Source organism: Pelodiscus sinensis, chromosome 9, assembly GCF_049634645.1.
Source record: "Pelodiscus sinensis isolate JC-2024 chromosome 9, ASM4963464v1, whole genome shotgun sequence".
NCBI lineage: Eukaryota > Metazoa > Chordata > Testudines > Trionychidae > Pelodiscus > Pelodiscus sinensis.
In genome coordinates this window covers 13,393,523-13,413,826 of record NC_134719.1, presented here as the reverse complement: position 1 = coordinate 13,413,826, position 20,304 = coordinate 13,393,523, and the positions used below count along the sequence as shown (strand labels likewise).

Here is a 20,304-nt window from a genome sequence, read left to right as displayed (position 1 = left end):
GGGGCGAATGTGTGTAGTCTATAGCCTTAACCTATAAGCTTTTGCTTATCAGTTTAATCGGTTAATCAACTATACTGTAACATCCCTGTTAGCCTGCACCGTTTCAGAATGTGACTAATTTCTTGCTCCTTATGGGCTTGAACCTGCAAGGAGCTGAGCACCCTGGCTCTGATCCCACAAAACCTCAACCACATACTTAACATTTAGCAAGTTAATAATCCCATTGAAATTAGGTAGGCAACTCATTACCTACAGTTAAGCAAGTGCTTAATTCTTTGTTAGATTAGGACCAGAATGCTGAGCATGTTGCAGGACCAAGCCTTTACAAAGCAAGGGAATCTCTTACTCCAAGTCTTATGTCTATACTTGCAATTGATGGACAGAATTTATCATCCACTGGTGCATAAGATGTCCTCCTTCCCCCTCCCACCAATGACAAAAGTTTTGCAGAGGCAACCAGGAGCACTCTCCTGCTGATAAAAGCACAAGCTGCCCATGGGAGCTAAAGAAGTGTAGGGTTGCCAGGTGTCCGGTTTTGAATCGGACAATCCGTTATTTGAGGGGTTCTGTCCAGGAAAAAGAAGAAGAAAATACCGGACATATAAAATGTCCGGTATTTTCTAATTAGGTAAGTTTTATTTTATTATTATTAGGAGTATCAGTACCTAGTTGCAAACTGCATGGCTGGTAGACACACACTCCGTGAGTGTATCTACTAGCTAGGCAGTACGCAACTACGGGAGCGGGGGAGGGAATCCCCGGGGCCAGACTCGCTCATGCTTCACCGGAACTGTGCGTGGGACAGGTAGCGCCCCGGGATCTACGTGCACCCGGGTCAGTCCCGCTCCCCACCAGCTAATTCTCTCCCAGCCAGCCCCCCCCCCCCCGATCTCTCCTGGCCAGCACTGCTCCCCCCAACCAGCCCTGCTTCCCGCTGGCTGGTTCTCCCCCCTTCCTCCTCCCGATCTTCCCTGGCCAGCTCCACTCCCGGTCCTCTCCTGGCCAGACCTGCTTCCCGCCAGCTGGTCCCCACCCCCGATCTCCCATGGCCAGCCCCGCTGCCCCTGACCCCCCCTCCCCCGCCAGCCCTGCTTCCCACCAGCTGGTTTCGCCCCTCTGCCCCCCCCCCCCACATCTTCCTGGCCAGCCCCACTCCTCTACCGACCGGTGTCCCCCCCCCCATCTGAGATCAAGTGTGGCCGGTATTTTTTTTGAAGCCACCTGGTAACCCTAAAGAAGCGTATTGTCTGCAAAAGTGCTGACAAACAGCATTCACACATGCCAACTTTTAGCAACAGGGTTGTGTCGACACCACCTTGTTGCTAAAAGCTGCATAGTGTAGATAGCCCCACATGGATACTGTCTGCCAGAGTGCCCCCATACATTCAATTCAGGGCCTTTGTTTATAAAGATATCTATAGTTTATCCAGCTATTTGTTTTACCTGCTTTTAGATTCATAACACGAACCTATTTTCCATATACAATGCAGTACTACAGAGATTTTAAACCATGAATTGAGATGGCCAAAAGGTTTAAATGATGGTGAGGGCTTAGTGCCTGCTGTGAATCTGACCTTAGTTCATACAGGGAAGTTAATTTCTGGAAAATACAAACGCTTTCATGTGGATGTGTAATTTAGATTAGTTGACTTAATGGTTCACCTAGCCCTAATGATAGGTAAAGTTAGAACACATGAGCCTGTTAATCTAAAATGTTTTACTTTGACTAAAAGTGGGATGTATTAATTGGTTCACATTAACTCAGGCTTACTGCAATGTTTGCTGGAATTTAGTTGCATTTTTCTGATGATAAAGCTCTGTCTGGCTTTTTGTCTGACCCAGACATATGTGTCTTATTTATTCCGCGGAATCATGTCTATATTATCCTCACTGTACTTCTCTACAAGAAAATGCAAAATATATAACCACTTGTTAGACTTCATATATGTCTTTGTTGCACTGAAAAATCATTTTAAATATGAGCCTTTGTATTGTACTTCCTTTTCTAGACTGAGTTAACAACACGTAATTATTGGCTTTGGGGGCATTGTCAGCAAAGGTGTTGGAAAAAGAAGAGGACTGCCAACTTTCAAATTCCACAAAACCAATCACTTCTTCCCAAGCCCCATCCCATCCCCCTGCTCCCTCCATCTCCCCTACCTCCGTCACTCACTCTTCCCTCACCCTCACTCACTCGCTTTCACTGAGCTGGGGTGAGGGCTCTGGCGGGTTTTGTGTATGTGTGTACAGGCTCTACAGTGGGGATGAGAAGCTTGGAGTGTGGAGGAGGTTCCAGGCTGGGGAAAGGGGTTGGGGTGCAGAGAGGTGAGAGCTTTGGCTGTGGGTGCAGACTCTGGGTTGTGGCTAGGGATGAAGGCTTTTGGTTGCAGGAGAGGGCTTAGGGCTTGGCAGGGGTTTGGGGTATAGGGAGTTGAGGAAAGGAGTTTGGATGTGGGATGGGAATCCAGGCTGGAGCAGGGCACCAACTGTGCCGCCAATTAGACTTAAAACAGCCCAGTCATTGGTGCCAAGTGGAGCCATCAGGATCTCTTTTTGACCAGGCATTCCAATAAAACCTCCATGCCTGGCAACCCTAGAACAGAAGGCATCCTTCTGTTAATTTCCCATTGCACTTATTTGAAACTGGTGTCTCTCCGATCTTATAGAGTGTAATGCAGAATTATATCCCTGTTAAAAGGTTCCATAGGATTATTAAAAATATAGAAATAATTGTATTCCCTATTAAATTCTATACCTTTTAAACCCATTTCTGTAGCACCCTATTTTTTTCTTCTATTGTAAGTTCTCTAGGACTTTTCTGTATCTTGACCAAAAGCCTATTTACTGTGGGATTGATTGGCTTGAGGGTGCAAAGGATGCTTTCCCCCTCCCATTGCACTGTACAAAGTTTGGGCACAATCACAACACAAGCACTGTGTGCGTCTAGTGCTGCTGCTGGCACTAGGCACCCCAGGGAGCAAGGGTCAGAAAAGATCTGCTAAATCCATGAAGTCTGGTTCTGTAGTCAAGCTTCCATTGTGGTCCGGAAGACATTGTGCCTGCCTGAGGATGGGGCATGTCTGTACTGCAGCTGGAAGCGTGCCTCCCTCCCCTTGTTTACAAGACTCCTGGTAGCAGGACTTGCGCTAGCATACTCAAAACAACAGTCTAGACATTGTGTCTATGGTGGAAACTCAGGTCCACCACCTGCTGGGGCTGAATGGACTTGAGAGTCTGAGCTGCTGTCAGAGCTACAATGTCCACACTGCTGTTTTTAGCACTTCTATTTTGAGGTCCCCTAGTGCTAGTCTGTCTACCTGGGTTGGGAGGCTCGCTCCGAGCTGTAATAGAGATGTGCACACAAAGAGCAGCTCCTCAGCTGATGCAGAATGTCTTCCGTAGAGCTATAACAATTTTCACCAGCTGAGGAGCCGCTCCCATGGCTGTAAGAGTTCCCACTGGGGTCGTGTGTGTTTGTGCCATGGATTGTGTCTTAAGGACACAATTTAGTGTCTAAGGTTTGTGGGCAGTCTGTATTAAATGAAGGCACCACATTACTGTTGCCACAGGTAGCATTTTAGACTACTTGATTAAAGTTGTCTCTTGGAGTAATACTTTGTGAGTAGTATTAAATAGCACGTTCACATTTGTAACATTGAGCATGAACAATATAATGGCCTGGCATGGAGCTTGCTTCTTTCCTGGAGATGCATTAGACAAAGGATGCTGAGATGCTGCTGACTCAAAGGTAGATATGCAGATTTACTTGTATGATTTATACCAGATCTCTGAGGACAGTCTATAAAGTCCTTTCAGGTCAACTGTTTTGAAATGGATAAACATGTACTAGTTCCGTAAAGATAAATAAAAAAGATTGGGAGCCTAGGAAGACCAAGCTGCCAGGCAGAACTACGACTGACCCAAAGGCATCTCTAAAGCGGCCAGTAAAATTGCCTGAGGAATTTGCCAAGAAGCCAGATGCTGCTGCTGCAAAAATACCGTCTGTAGTTTGGCATTTGTCCTCTAATTGCTTTCCAAGAGAAAATAAACTGCAGCATGAAAGTAGAGGTGAATGGCTCTTCATTGCAGACTATGTGAGTGATTTAAAAATGTTTAGAAAGTAAAGAGTATGGTTAGGTGACACTATGGTTAGGTCTATCTGCTTGCTGAACTTCCTTGCTGTTTAGCACATCTTCACTAAACTAATCCAGGGGATCCATCTCTTTTGAGGTTTCAGTATGGCAGTAAGAGTTCTTTCTGTATGCCCCTAGGGTTGTCATTTATTGTGCAAATATATGTTCTCAAGTGGACCTTTCCAGCTACATGGAGAATTAGTGGGATTTTTTTCATGGACATAGAATCTGCATCTTTTTGCAGATTCAAGGCCATAATCAATATGTTTTTCCACTGTGAATTGTAGAAGTGAAAAATTCACAAATAAAATTGACAACAAAATAACCAAAGCAAAAATTTCTACAACATTAGAATTTGGTCCATCTCTTTGTATTGCAAACACTTTGGGACAAGTGCTGTCTTTCTTTCTTTGGAAGACACCTGTTTAATTTTCAGTACTGCTGTACATAAATAACAAGAGTACAGGCAGTCCCCGACTTACGCGGATCCGACTTATGTCGGATCCACACTTACGAACGGGGCTTTTCTCGCCCCGGAGCTCACGGGCGGCAAGTCGCCACCCGTGTCCTCCGGGGTGAGAAAAGCTTTTCCCGGTCTCCCTGGTCGGCTGGGGGGGGAGGGGGGGTCCAGCAAAGCCGCTGGACCACCCCCAGCAGACCAGGGACACCCGAGCAAAGCCGCCCAGGCGGCGGGAGTCCCGCTGCCTGGGCGGCTTTGCTCGTTTGCCCCGGAGCAAAGCCGCCCAGGCAGCGGGACTCCCGCCACCTGGGCGGCTTTGCTTCTGTCCCCCTGGTCTGCTGTGGGGGTCCAGCAAAGCCGCTGGACCCCCCCAGCAGACCAGGGACACCTGAGAAAAGCTGCCCAGGCGGCGGGCCTCGGCGGCTTTGCTCCTGTCCCCCTAGTCTGCTGGGGGGGGTGCAACTAGTGCCTCCCCCCCCAGCAGACCAGGCTTTTCTTGCCTACCCCTGGGGTAGAGCAGCTGGGGGCTGCCGGGTTGGTCCCGCAGTGCCGCTCCGGACCAACCCGGCAGCACCCCAGCTGCTCTGCCCCAGGCATCCTGATTCAGCCGCTGCTGGTCAGTTTCAGCAGCGGCTGAATCAGGATGCCTGGGGCAGAGCAGCTGGGGTGCTGCTGGGTTGGTCCAGTAGCGCTGAGGAGCTGCGCTACTGGAGCAACCCAGCAGCACCCCAGCTGCTCTGCCCCAGGCGTCCCCAAGTCAGCCGCTGCTGAAACTGACCAGCGCTGACTACAGGAAGCCCGAGGCAGAGTTGCTCTGCTCCAGGCTTCCTGGAATCAGCCGCTGATCAGTTTCAGCAGCAGCTGACTTGGGGACGCCTGGGTTTCTTAAGTTGAATCTGTATGTAAGTCAGAACTGGCATCCAGATTCAGCCGCGGTTGAAACTGATCAGTTTCAGCAGCGGCTGATGCCAGTTCCGACTTACATACAGATTCAACTTAAGAACAAACCTACAGTCCCTATCTTGTATGTAACCTGGGGACTGCCTGTACTGTGCAACTGCTTGGAATCTGAGATTTCAATACAGGCATTTTTCACTTTTACCACAAATTGGATTCACAAAGATGAAAAAAAGTGACATTCATGGAATGAGCGTGCAATGTACTCAGAAATAACTGTCATAAACTTCACCTCAGTTAACATACGAGCAGATAGCAATTTTCTTACTAATTTCAAATAATAAATAATTAATATACTAATTTAATAACTATTTTTTGGTGTGAAAGCCATTCTTGAACTGCTATTTTGGGGAAAATGTTTGAAATTTGTGCGAAGTTGTTAGTTTCATAAATCATGAGGCATTGTTTTTGTTTTTGACTGCCTGATCTATGTAACTAAGGTGCACAGCACAATGTGTAATATTTTTTAGAGACTGAAAAACTGCTTTTGGTGAATATTTAAGCATTACAGTAAATTTTTCTTCAAGCAGAGTAGATTTCAGTTGCTGTAATATTCACAATATGTGTATTTATTTATATTGCATAGAATGAGCATAAACCCAGTCAGAATATTTCATGCATACCTAGAAAACCTTTTGTATCTTACCCTTTGCTCTGGGAACCTGTGCATCAGTGTAAGAAATAAGTGCTTGGGTTTGTGGTAATCAGTCATCAATCTGTTTACAGGGAACCGCTGATTAGCTTTCCTGATACTTGGCTGAATGGGAACACACAGAGAAAAGCAGTGGTTCGTAAACAGCATGGCATGATTTTTTACTGTTGACATTATGAATGTTTGTTTTCTTTGCTGGAAGGAAATGGAATATTCAGCAATGCTAAGGGCACAATTTATAAGCTAAATTTTAGGTCCATCTGAGCAAAGCTAAAACTAATTTGAGAAATTTAGTGTGAAATTCTCACTCTGCTGAGACATCATGTCAAATCCTGTTTTAAAATGGGACTGAAGTAAGACTTTGCCCAGGCATTGTGTTGGCCTTCTTCATGGGGCCGTATTTCACCCAAAGTGAATGAGAAACAGATCTTTAGTTCTGTCTCGCTGGTAATGTTGAGAAAATTATCTTAAAATAGTGTATTGTATATAGGCAGCTGCACTCAGATGTTATTCAGAGGGAGGAAGTTAATACATTTACATTTGCTTCAACTTACTTTGCCACTGCAAAATGGGGGAGGGCTGTCCAGGACCTGTGACACGACACTTTAAATTCCTAAACGCTCTTAGCCAATTGAAAAGCTGACTTTTATGAATATTTATGTAAGTAAAAAGGTAGAGTCCCAAACATTGCTTTTCCCTTTTCCTTGAAGATGCTGCTGACTGGATACTTAGCACTTTCCTCCATCATGATGATTATACCATCTCACTTTAGTAATCATTTAACAGCTCTAATTATAGTATGCTGGGATCCCGGCTGTGTACTTTGTTCTTTGTACTTTCCTAGTCTTCCATTTCTTCACGGTGTTGAGAGGTTGCCAAATGAAAATTTCTTCTTCAGCTTTGCAAAAAATAAATCCCAAATACGTAGCTTTGGTAATGTACAAATTTTCTTTTTTTGGGTGTGGCTTTAGAATTACACTTTTGAAGATTAGAGTTACAGGGCTTTGATCATGCCTACACGTGAATGTAACTCCACTGACTTGTACCAAATTATACTGAGGTGCCTCTATTAAAATCAATGGGGTTACTCTGTAATGAGCTTATATAACTTCATGTTTTTATACTAGTGTGACTGTGTTGGTTTTAATGGAGTTAAACAACAGTTTTGTGCGAGATCAGAGTCAGGTCCTATATTTGTGAAATGTATATATTAGTTGTGCATTTATTTGTGTCTGGTTGGTTAGTTTTCTTATACTGAAAACAGAAATTAGCATTTTTTTCCCTAGTGCTGTCTGGACATATTAAAGTCCAGATGTATTGCGGTTTTGCATTAATACTAGTGACATGAGTAGGCACACTGGTGCTAGCTTCAATTTAGGGAGCATGGATAACAATAATAGAGTAAAAAGTCTCAGAGGGGTAGTCTGTAACTTTAAAAACAAGGAGTAGCTGATGTGTTGGAATGAGCTTTAGCACGGGCTAGCAACCTTAGTACGTACCCAGTTTTCCCCTCCCCCTCTTCCCCAGTGGCCATGTACTTAGAAAACAAACCTATTCTGAACCCCATGTCATTGTGATTCAAGTCCAGTGAGTAGCCTGTGTATCCACCTGAGTGGAAACCAATGCTGTGATCCTAGATTTTCAAATAGTGGGGTTCAAAAAGGGTTTGGATATTTATAAGGAAGGATAATAAGAATATCCAGAGTTGTTAGAATTAATAACAACAATGTAAGAAGGGAAGTTAAACCTAATGTTTCAAGGTCTTCAGCCTATCTCTAACTAGAAGAGACTAGGATGAAATCTAATGTGAGGAACAGATTGTCTTACATTTGCTTTCTGTCAGGCCTTGCAACTTTATATAATGCATCTTGTGCTGGCCATAATTGGAGACAGAATGTTAGAGAACAGGGACCTTGGGTCCGATCCAGATTGGCAATTCCTGTGTTCTGAGTGTTGGAATTTTTAAATAACCTTTATTGAAATTATGTTGGAGATTTGTTTTTTAGTGTTTTTCGATTTTATTGCCAAAACCTCCCCTCCCCCTGAGAAATGGTTACTCCATTTGTCACCCTTTCAGTGAATTCCTTAACTATAGAGATGGTCAAAAATCAGAACATCTGTTCCAGGGGAAATTCTCAGGTTTCAAAAGACAGCTGCGTCCCATTTGGATCAGAAAGTCGAAATCTCCAATTTTTCTTGCAAAAAGAAAATACTTTGTTTCTACCTTTTTGGAAAGGTTAATTGTGTTAGAAATGATAAATTCAGAATTCAGAGTTGCTATCTGATTGACGTGAAACATTTTTATAATTTCCTGTTGAAAATTTTGATGAAATTGATATAAACATTTTAATTGCACTGAATCATTTTTCTAACAGATTTTTTTTTCATTCATTAATTTAATATTTCCACAAAATACTAGTGAAGAAATGTGTGAAATTTTATAGTGTGAAGAACAATTTCCAGAAGGAATTTTGAAAATTATTGTTGCAGTCATTGGAATAGTAAGAAACATCTTATTGTTGGGGTAGTTTATAGATCCTGCTTCATAAAGCAACATTTTGGCCAGATTTTCAACTGGCACTATATCCACATAGCTACCTGACTTTAATGGGGCTACACCAATTTAAAACAATTGTGGATCTGGATTACTTGCCTGCAAATCTGTCTTGGCACTAGAATAATGTAGCATTATAATCTACAATGCATTTAATATAATTTGTTATTAGTCTCAGTTATATGAACCTTCCTGTAGCTGTTTTATTTTAATAAATCTTAATGTAAGAGGTGTGTATAGAATATTTAGAATCTCAAGAGAATAAGTGAATTGGATTATTTTTAATGACTCCTGATTGCTAAGAAAGTAATTCTGTGATATTGGAAGGCTAAGTAAGAATGATCCATCTGTGAAAGATAATTATGTCTTATCACAGACTTGGTAATGACAGCATAATACAAATGTATTCTCTTTAGATCAGAGGATGGGGCAGAACATTTTGGGGATGGAGCATAGAAAGCATTTTAAAAATGTTAGAAGAAAAATAACCACTGAAATAAGAAAAACAAATCAATAAATAATAACACTAAATAAAGGGTGTCCTAGGTTGCCACAGTGTATCAGAAAAGTGAGGGAGGAAATCAGATGAGGTAAGGTGCAACAAGTTACAGGAGCGTTTTCTGTTCAAAGTATACCTTTGACTTCCTAAGACGGGGTGGAGAACCCAAGGCTCAGGGGCCAGATGTGGTCCCTGGCTTGCCTGGATCCAGCCTCCTAGGCTCAGAGCTCATTCCCCTCAACACTGGGGAGCCTGCGCTGACATTCTAGCTCCCACTCACCTCTGCCTGACTGATTTTTCTGTCGGTCAGTGGCCCCTGCCCACAAAAAAGTTCCCCACCCTTTTCCTAAGACTTTGATTTTTGTGTGTTTTTCTTGTGAAGGGAACAAATTGTTTATCGGATTTCCGGTTGTAACATCACATTACAAGTTTCCCTTTAATTGTGTGTGCTATATCTTTTAAGCATCAATAAAGAAATAATGTTTAAGTAAAATTCTTTCAATACTGAAATACTATAGCAGCAGCATCGCTGTCTAGAATTAGGCAAATGACAAAACTGGAGAAAGAGGCTAGTTATGTGCTGCAGTTCAACCTTCGTCATTCTCTTTTGCAGACAAGCCAAAGTTTTATGCCGTCTTTGCTTTTTTTATATCATATTTACAACATTTGTATCCCGAATGCAGGCCTCTCCATATTCAGTCCTTTTTTCTTCCTTTGTCATCTTTTCCTTCCATCATCTCATTGCCTCCTTTTGTCATCACTGCCATGTTTCTACCACCCTCTGTCTGAATCAAAAGCTCTTGCCTTTCCAAGTCTTCCTTCTTTTCTAGGTCTTCTTATTGATGCGCTTGGTTAAAGTTAATGGTAAGATTTCCATTGACTTTAGGGGGGACTGGGATGAGGCCCTAAATTTCCACTTCTGGGCCTCTGGAGTACATCTTCTACAAGATTAGTGCTTTTTACATGCATCTACTCCTCATAAAACTGGCAAACCATCTTCAGAAGTGGGCTGGGTGGAATTCAATGCATCATCTTCTGGTTAACAACTGCTAAGGGACTCTACAGGACTCTCTGTCAGAAAAGAGCTTTAGGGCAGTATGAAGGGGTTTTGGAAGAATGAAGAGCATGTGCCATTTGCTCCACAAATTGTGGCTCTGGCAACCATCAAATTTGCATGAGTTTTCATAGTGGTTCCATGCTTTAATAGAGTAAGATCTGTGCTTGTCTAGCAAGGCTTTTTCTCCTATCTCCCTCCCCCCCCCCCCACCTTTTATCAGTCTCCAACCACACTTCATTTAAGACCACTAGAACTGGTTGTATGGCATTACCTTGTGGAGGACCAAATGGGGCACCTTTGAGAAGGAAACTGATTGGGAAGCAAAGCAGAGGCTTAAGACAGTAGTTTGGGTACAGGCAGTCCCCGGGTTACGTACAAGATAGGGACTGTAGGTTTGTTCTTAAGTTGAATCTGTATGTAAGTCGGAACTGGTGTCCAGATTCAGCCGCTGCTGAAACTGACCGCCAGTTCTGACTTACATACAGAATCAACTTAAGAACCCCAGGCGTCCCCAAGTCAGCTGCTGCTGAAACTGATCAGCAGCTGATTCTAGGAAGCCCGGGGCAGAGCAACTCTGCCTCGGGCTTCCTGTAGTCAGCGCTGGTCAGTTTCAGCAGAAGCTGACTTGGGGACGCCTGGGGCAGAGCAGTTGGGGTGCTGCTGGGTTGCTCCAGTAGCGCCGCTCCTCGGTGCTACTGGACCAACCCAGCAGCACCCCATCTGCTCTGCCCCAGGGTCCAAAACAAAAGCCTGGTCTGCTGGGGGGAGCTGCGCCCCCCCCCCCAGCAGACCAGTGACACGAGGAGCAGAGCTGCAGCGGCAGCGGGGTGCCGCGCCTCTGAGGCTTTGCTCTGGCAAAGTCTCAGAGGCGCGGGACCCCACCGCGGCTGCCGCTTCAGTCCTGGTGCCTGTGGTCTGCTGGGGACGGTCCCCAGCAGACCACAGGCACCGGGACTGAAGCGGCACCAGCGGCGGTTCCCTGCGCTTCTGAGGCTTTGCTCTGGCAAAGCCTCAGAAGCGCGGGAACCCGCCCGGTGCCCCTGGTCTGCTGGAGACGGTCTCCAGCAGACCAGGGGCACCGGAGCAGCGTACGAACGGGGCTTTCTCGCCCCGGAACTCGCAGGTAGCAATCCGCCACCTCGACCTCTGGGGCGAGAAAGCCCCGTTCGTAAGTGCAGATCCGACATAAGTCAGATCCGCGTAAGTCAGGGACTGCCTGTATTTGGTAAAGCAAGGAGGGAAACTGGGCTTCCTCCCCTGAAGAAGCTATGAGGAAGCTACACACTGTTTTGCGTATGGGGAGAAGCAGAAGGTCTGAGTGATGCCCACCTTAGTTACAAACCCTTTCAAAGGATTTTGTGGGGAGGGGCCTTCTAATAGATAGGCAGGAAACAGCTTTTGTGCAGATGTGGAAATGGAATTGTGAATCCTTGCACAATAGTCATATACTTTAGATCCAGAGAAGACTATTCTGATTATCTTGTCTGACCACTTGCAGAACACAGGCCGGAGAAATCACCTACTAATTTCTGCACTGAGTCCAGTAGTTTGCAGGTGAAAAAAAAAATTTAAAGGAGATCATTTTGATTTTTCTAAGTGCAGGAAGAAAACAAAGGATGATGCATTTCATCAATTTTACAGTTAGAAAATATGCAACTTCTGCTACTCTGTTAACAGTAGAGTTCAAAAAATTCCTTCATTAAGACTTTAGGTATTTATGCTGTTGTAAGAACAATACAGGATACAGGCTCAGTACTTCTCTCAGAATTAGAAGCTAATTAATTTCAAAATTCGTTGATTGTAGTACTGTTGCAGTCACTTAATGAGGGAATAATAATTGTTAGTATTTTGTTAAAGTGAAGACACATGACTCTCCTTTAGCAAAATCAGAAGCATGCATGACACATCATAATAACTGAGGCAGTGGTGAGGCACAAGCAGGAAGGTGATAGTTGTAATAAATGTAAGAGACCATGGGATTGAAAAAAAAAATGAGGCTAACAAAATTGCATGTCTTTAATATACAAAGGAAGAGCAGTGTAAGAGTGGCTTATAGGAAATAGCGTCTCGTTGATGAAACACACGCTGCAGTACTTCCCACAGTTGGAAGCCTATGGTATTTATTAACAGTGACCTAGATTGGAGGAGACAATAAAAGCTGTTGCTGCGAAGAACAGCTTGACTGCCATTCTGATCTGGATAATAAACAGCTGAAATATGGACCGTGTATGAAGTTTACTAACACAGCTTTACACAAAAACCTACAGTTTGAGTGAGGAGGAGACATTAGTGTAATGAACTCATTTTGCCCCTATAGTTTAGTTTGGAATTTACAGATATTTAGGTGCATCAGTTTGTTTTTACACAGACATTGATTGTTTTATTTTGAGTGTGTATCAAAGCAAGAGGATGTGGCCTGATTAGAATTTTAAGTAAATTAATATGTAAACCTTTCAAAAAATAGATGTTTGTTTATTTAAAATACTGCTTAGTAGGATGGCTTCATGAGATACACACCTTTTCTCCATGAAAGTTCTGGTAAGAAGTGGTCATATAGTCTACACTGCAGAGCTATTTTGAAATAGTTATTCTGTGTCTTAAGAGCAAGCCTGCTGTATCGAAATATAATGGCCTCGGAATTCCAATGTCCCTGTAAACCTCATTGCATGAGGGTTAAGGAATGTTTCTGAATAGCATTTTATTTCAAAATTACCTCAGAATAAGCTATGCAATTTGCACAGTGCAAATTATGTAGCTTTTTTCGAAGTAAGGAGGCTGTGCAGACGTACCCATACTGTTAAGCTTTCGAGTTACGGACATCTCAATAATAGAGGTTGCTCGAAACTTTGAAATGTCCGTAACTCTGAACAAAACGTTGTGATGGTGCTTTCAAAAATTTGCAACTGAACACTGACTTAATGCAGCTTTGAAACTTTACTATGCAGAAGGAAAATGCTGTTTTCTCTTTATTTTATTTTATTTTATTTTATTTTATTTTATTTTATTTTATTTTATTTTACATTTAACACAGTACTTTATGTATGTATGTATTTATTTACTTGTCTTTGCTGCTGCCTGATTTCATATTTCAGGTTCCAAATCAGGTGTGGTGTTGACTGGTCAGTTTGTAAGTCTAGAGTTTATGCCACTGAGGTACTACTGTAGCTTATTTTACTGCAGTCCAAGCAGTATCGTTTAGGTTATTCCACCTAAAATAGATAAGATGTCTATAGTTCATTAGCATGGCTTTTTATGGTATCAAAGCTTGCTTAATTCTAACAGTGTGGGTTCTTTTTGGCCTTCCATAAAGTTTTCTTTGCTTTGAGGTCTGTTAGGTATTCATCTTTTGTCGTTTATCCAGTAAAGTAGTTCTTAGTGCATCTTTCAGGATGTATTATGTTCTTTTAACTTCATGGTAAAATATATAAACCCAAATCCTGAGGAGAAAAAACAGGCACTCTAACAATAGGTTTCATTATTCTTATCACTTAAAATAAGTGCTGTTAAGCTGAAAATTTTAAGAAAATAATGTGTCACAATAATAAACAAGAACAATGTCCCCTCTGCTTGATTAGTGGAATGTAATGGATGAAAAATTCTATTCCAAGAATGCCCTCTTATCCAAGCAAATGATCACTTATTTAATCTTTTTTTTTCTTTTCCTTAACTAAAACAGGGAAATTAAAGTCCCTTTGGGGTTCAAAGTTATCTAAGGATGTTGTTTTAACAGCCATCACCACTGTGTAGCGATTCTTTTTTGTTTGCATGTTTTACTTACTCATTCAGAGTTTCTAGGGGAGGAGCAATGAACTTTATATTTTTAAATCAGTTCGGTTGACTTTGAACAGCTATCCTTGCATGTTATATAATTCACGAACAGATTTGAAGAGCTCATTAAAGAAAAAAAAAACCCTGACACACTTCAAGAATATTAAATCACTTCAGATAGTGCGTCGAATGTAATGTTATTGAAGCATTTCAAAATGTTAAAAGCGCTTGGATTTAAAGTGCAAGTGGCTTCAGAGCCTTTGCCGTGAAAAGTAATTTAAACTGTCAAATTTATTCCAAGTTTTGAAGAGCTTTAATCTCCTAAATTGTAAAGAACTGAATTTCTTAATAACGATGAGTTTGTTTGCACAGTGTTCTCCAGAACTCTGTGGACTAGATGCGCCTCTCTGCTGTGTGCAGGGGAACAAACACACACCATTCATGAAGAAATGTCTTCAAGGAGCTCATAAGAAAGAAACCAGGTTCAGGGAATGGAACCCTTTGCCAGCTAACCATAGGCAGCCTTTTTGTGTGGTGACAACCTGAGAAAGAGACCAACCAGAAAGGGGAGGTGGTGCTATGGAGTGCTCGCTCTTCGCAGAAATCACCAGCCATTCTCCAGGCCACAAATCACTGATGTTCGCTGCTGTCCCTCTGAGCTTTAGTCCACCAGCAGTGCAGGGAGCATAGTGACTGAGGTGGCCATGTGGATAAGGGGATATGGTACCTGATGAGGAGTGCGGTGGGAGCAGATATTCTATGGTAGTGGTCTCCAACCTTTTTAAGCACAAGATCACTTTTTGAAATTAAGTGTAATCCAAGATCTACCTCAAATATAAATACCCTGGCCCCACCTCCTTCGTGACCCTTCTACGAGGCCCTGCCCCTGCTCACTCCATCATCCTTCCCCCCCCCCCCCACCCTTCTTCCCTCCCAGGCTGAGAAGAGGGTTTTGCAGGCTCTGGTCTTGGATTAAGGAATTTCGAGTGTGAGGCTATGTCTAACCTGGTGGGTTCTTGTGCAAGAACTCTTGCACAAGAACATGTCCACATTGCCATGTTCTTTTGTGCAAGAACATCCATGGCAGCGTGGACGCTCTCTTGCGCAAGAAAGCTCTGGTGGCCATTTTAGCCATAGGGTAAGAAACCCCTGCCGCGTGTCCACACTGCCCTCTTGCATAAGAGGTCTTGTGCAAGAAAGCTTACACTTGTTAGAAAAGAGTGTAGCTCTTGCGCAAGAATCCCTCTCTTCCCACGCTTTACTGTCAGTCTTCTTGCGCAAGAGCGGGCGGGCAGTGTGGACACTCTGCGGAAGAACATCCATTCTTGCGCAAGAACCTGCCAGTGTAGACATAGCCTGAGAGGGGCTCTGAGCTGAGCATGGGGCAGGCAGTTGGGGTGCCAGAGGAGATTCTAGGTGCAGGCTCTGGGAGGGTGGTTAGATACAGGGGTGCTCAGGGATAGGGCAGGAGCCTGGGGTGCAGGAGGGGCTGGGTTCATGACTGGGCAGGGTTTCAGGATGTGGGCACCATCTGGACACTGCTGACCTCAGGTGGCTTTTGGGTGGTGGTGGAATGGGGCAAAGGCAGGCTCACTCTTGCCCTAGCTCTGCACCACACCCAAAAGCAGACAGCAAACTCCCTCCATCCCAAATCCTGCTGTGCCCCCTCTCTACTTTGTGGAGATAGGATTTGGGGAGGGGAGGAGCTTGACATCAGCATCCCTCTTCTCTCTCCCTTGCATTGCACAGAAAGCAGAGACTCTTGAGGGGACTGCTCCAAGGCAAAGGGCAGGAGATGCACAGCAGTCTGGGGGGTGCAGCTAAAGTGCTGAGCCTGATAACCTCCCGGCCAAACCAGTCAGGATCACCTGTCAGAGGCTCCAGGATCTATCAGTAGATCCCGATCGACTGGTTGGTGATCTGTGTTCTAGGAGGAAGGCCTGGGAGAGGGAGCAGACATTCCACGGGAAATCTCTTGTATGAGGAGCCAGGATTCCAAATGGATCTTGGCATTCTTCATGCCTCAGCAGCTAACTGCCTTTCCTTCTTTGCATTGTTTTGTGTCCCCCACCAACCTTCTGGACTACCTTTTGCAGGAACTTTTCCAATAGAATGTATGTGTGGGGGGGAGGGTTGTTTGCATAAGTAGAGGAGTAAACATAACACTTAAAAATAAATCTGTATTCTTTTATGTTTCTCAACAGTTGCTCTGTTTTCTTTTTACCAGGCAGTGCAATACAGAAATTCCAAATATGTGTGTCCTTTATAAAGCCTTGTGGAAGAATGGGAGAAAGGAAAGTTCTATTTAGAGAGGAAGGCATGCTTACACTACAGTCTGGCTCTGGGATCCCAGGGTCTAGCCCAGGGGTGGGCAAGATACAGCCGTGCCGTGTCCTGCCCCTCAGGCCCGCCCTGCTGTGCTCCTGCCCCCGGGCCAATCAAGACCTACAAGCCAGGGAGTGCACTTAGTTGTTCTCTGTTCAAAGAGACTAGTAGCTCCCTCCTCTCGCCAGGGGCGTGCGGTGCCTAGAGTCCTAGAGGAAGCCGCCAGCTGTTAAAAACGCCTGGCGGTTCCCTCTAGGCACCCCTGGCAGGGTAGGGGTGGGGAGAGGTGAGAGACTTTGCACTCTTCCCCATCCCCAAACCCCGATTAGCCTATGGGTGGGGGAGTGCGCAAAGTTTTCTCCCCCCGCTGGTGTGGGGCAGTGGGAGCGCGGCATCTAGAGGGAGCTGTCTCTTCAGCCAGAGGTCCCGGACCTTCCTCCCTAGGCCCTGCCCTTTCCAGGGGTGGAGCCAATCTGTGACCACTACCAAAATTGGTGAAGTTACCCTCCTGCAAAAATTAATGCCCATCCCAGTCTAGCCTGAGGCTGAATGTGTATATCACAATTAAACAGCCCCTTGCCTGAGCCTTGTGAACTCGTGTCAGCTGGTACTGGCCAGGCACAGGTGTCTGATTGCAGTATTGACCTACTCGAAGGACTGTCTTATCATTGAGGCCTTGTCTGTACTTAGCCGTGGAGATCAATCTTCCAAGGCTCGATTTAGTGGATTAGTAAAGACCAGCTAAATCAAACACTGATGACATCTCTGTCTACCCTGGTACCAGGGTAGTGAGGAGTAAGGGAAGTCTCTCATTGATCTCCTGTAGTGGGACCATGGCAGAAATTAGATTCAAGGTACGTCAACTCCCCCTACAGTATTCTTGTTGTATATCTTAAGTTGAATTTCTCCTGTACTGTAGACCTGGTCTGAGAGACAGGAAAGAAACTGAATTCAAATCTTGGCTTTGCAAAAGACTTCTTGTGTGGCCTTGACTTCCTCTGTGCTTATCTCTCTGTGCCTCAGTTCCCCATCTGTAGCGTAGCACAATAGTTCTTACTGTCTGCCAGCCTGTGTTTATCTTACCTACTCAGGCTATCGGTTTGTCAGAGCAAGGGTTGTCTCACTACGTATTTGTTCAATACCGTGGAACGCTAGCCCCATCTCCAAAAATGAAATCGCAAATTACTGAATTGTCAGTCCCATTTCAGGGCCAGGTTATGTCAACTTTATTCCAGCTTAATCGTTCCTTAATTCATTAGTAGTGCCACTGAAGAAAATTGGATCATTGACAAAGTAAGGTACTATTCAACCTGAGTAAAGGTGGCACATAGCCCATTTATTCACCTTTTTATGTCGACACAAACAGGATTTTAAGGCTTGTTAGAAAGAAAAGTTATATAGAAGATTCATGTGGAATCTTCAGTGTATTTTGAGAACATACTTTATTACCTTTACTAAGGTACTATGGGTGGAAATGTGTTTTGGTTTATGGTAATATTTTTCCCTTCTGTGCATATAGCCCTTTTTAGTCATCTTTGATTTTTCCATGCAAAACCAGTCCAAAATGGACCCCTAAGGATCCCCATTAATTATGGGAAACCAGTAGTTTCTCAGTTGCTGCTGCTCCCACATTGTCACAATTGCTATTTCCCCTTTTCCAGCTAGGGAGAGCAGTCAAGCAGTTGCTGTTAAGTAACCTGCAGAAAACATGGAGGGTATGTCTACACTACCACCCTAGTTCAAACTAGGGCGGTAATGTAGGCAACCGGAATTGCAAATGAAGCCCGGGATTTGAATTTCCCGGGCTTCATTTGCATCTTGCCGGGCGCCGCCATTTTTAAATGTCCGCTAGTGTGGACTCCGTGCCACGTGTAGCCGCGCGGCACGGAGTCCGCACTAGCGGACATTTAAAAATGGCGGCGCCCGGCAAGATGCAAATGAAGCGCAGGTAATTCAAATCCCGGGCTTCATTTGCAACTCCGGTTGCCTACATTACCGCCCTAGTTCGAACTAGGGTGGTAGTGTAGACATACCCTTACTGAGTTAGCTAGCAAATGTTGCCCAACCTTTGGACCCTAGTTGTCTATGACCCACTTCAATTCCGCCAACTTAAGGTCTGTCCGGAAGTACATTCAGTCATGTCACTGCCAAGATATTGATCTAGCCTGCTGATCAACCCAATCACATTGTCAACTGTATACCATAATATGTACACATTTCAGAGAACCGGCGTGGTTTAATACAGGGTCCTCATTCAAGGAGTGTGTGTGTGAGATTGTGATGAACAGTTCCAGCAGGATCACAACCACCCCTCTTTCTATAAGACTAAAAGTGAGTGGGGGGAGTTCTCTTGCAGTGTGGAATCAGTGTTAAAAAGGTTGAGAATGGCAGAGCTAATGGGCTAAGAGAGTGGTGATGGGAGGAAACTGAGTTCACAGTAGGTGGTCAGGTGCACCTGATGAATAAGGGACTTCATGAAAAGAGGTGAAGTAATTTACTCCTTCCGCAAGAACAATGGAGGAGCAGAAGAGGAGCTGTGAATTATTCTCTGGATTGTTCCTATGGCAGTTGAATTGCACACCACACCTCACTGAGAGCAGGTTGTATCCTCTCTTTGCCCCATTTGAGATAATACTATCACATTTGAATTATTAGAGTCAATAATTAGCTAGTGATTGTAAAGTGCTTTGAAGGGGAAATTGCTATCTGAGTTGTAACAATTATCATGTTTTTTTTAACATAGAAGCACATGGGTTAGCATCTTATTTGAAAAATCTCATTGTCTTCAACAGACTCTACCAGTGGAATAAGATGCTACTCAACATATGTAAGGGTATACGAATCTGACTCATACATTTTATTTTTCTGTTTATGCTCAAGAGAACATGACTGTAGGTAGGGCACTCAGAAAAAGATAAAACTCAAAACTCAGTATCTATAAACTCAAGTAATACATTTTTATTTTGGAAACATGACATTTTAAAACTAGAAGTTATGTTGTTAGTTATCTGTGACTTCTCTCCGTATCTCCCGCTGTTCTCCTTGAAAGCATTTTAGATTTCGTTGACAATTTTTTTCTCTTTTTCACTTAGAAAATGACTGTTACTGTTTTTGTTTGTTTGTTTGTTTGCAGCACTCAAAAGGAGTGAGTGAGATGAGCTGTCTGCGTTATAGTATCTGAAAGGCTAAGTTATACTCTTGGAGAGCTGTTCTAAATGAGCCTGACCGAGATACTGGATCTGTGTGAAGAGGACTAAGGATATAATAGGATGTCAACTGAGACAGAACTTCCTGTGGCTGTTAAAACCAGCGCAAAGAAAGACTCCAAAAAGAAAGGTAGTAAGTCCGCTTCTCTTTTTATTTAATGAAAGACCATTTATCTTCCACACTCTGATTTATCATAAAGTATGCTTAATTCTGTGATCCTGGTGCTGGTGAAACTTATGTTAACTTCAACAGAGTTTTGTCTGCTGAGGAAGCATCAAATCTGGTTGTTTGTGCATTCAAAATATCGCTTTATTAACAATATCACATAAACATAATATGCTTTATTAGTTTCCTACTTTACAAGCATATTGTATTTGTTTCATTATGCAAAATAGAAAATTGAAATTCTTTACTTCAAAAGTATTGATTTAACCATTTTTAGCAAAAAGTGTTCTTATTCTACTAGATAATCTGTTGTTGGCAAACAATTCTTTTACTAAATGTTTGGTTTGCATCATCTTGAACTGGGCAAAAGAGGTTAAATGCCCTGCTTGTCCTCATAGTTTGAATCTTATTAAGGCAAAGATCTGCATAAAACACACAAGCATCCTTTAGTGAGACCAGGGTACTTAAGGTGAAGGGAGTTGTGTTGACTGTGTTATTGACCATATTCAAGATACGTTTCTCCAAAT

At 43.6% G+C, this 20,304-nt stretch overlaps 1 protein-coding gene across 22 annotated transcripts in view; it reads left to right on the top strand.

Moving 5' to 3' along the window:
- The window catches only part of DAB1 (DAB adaptor protein 1), a 777,383-nt gene that overhangs the window by 552,219 nt on the left and 204,860 nt on the right, over window positions 1-20,304 (top strand). For 20 of the 22 annotated variants that reach the window (XM_075936059.1, XM_014578749.3, XM_075936078.1 and 17 more), the window contains one exon: window positions 19,539-19,741. In XM_075936059.1, coding sequence (XP_075792174.1) covers window positions 19,675-19,741 — 67 coding nt within the window. In that variant the 5' untranslated portion in view covers window positions 19,539-19,674. Of the gene's footprint in view, window positions 1-6,276; window positions 6,338-7,006; window positions 7,136-19,538; window positions 19,742-20,304 lie in introns of those variants that run through there. The other 2 variants (XM_075936058.1, XM_014578751.3) reach the window with 2 other exon arrangements.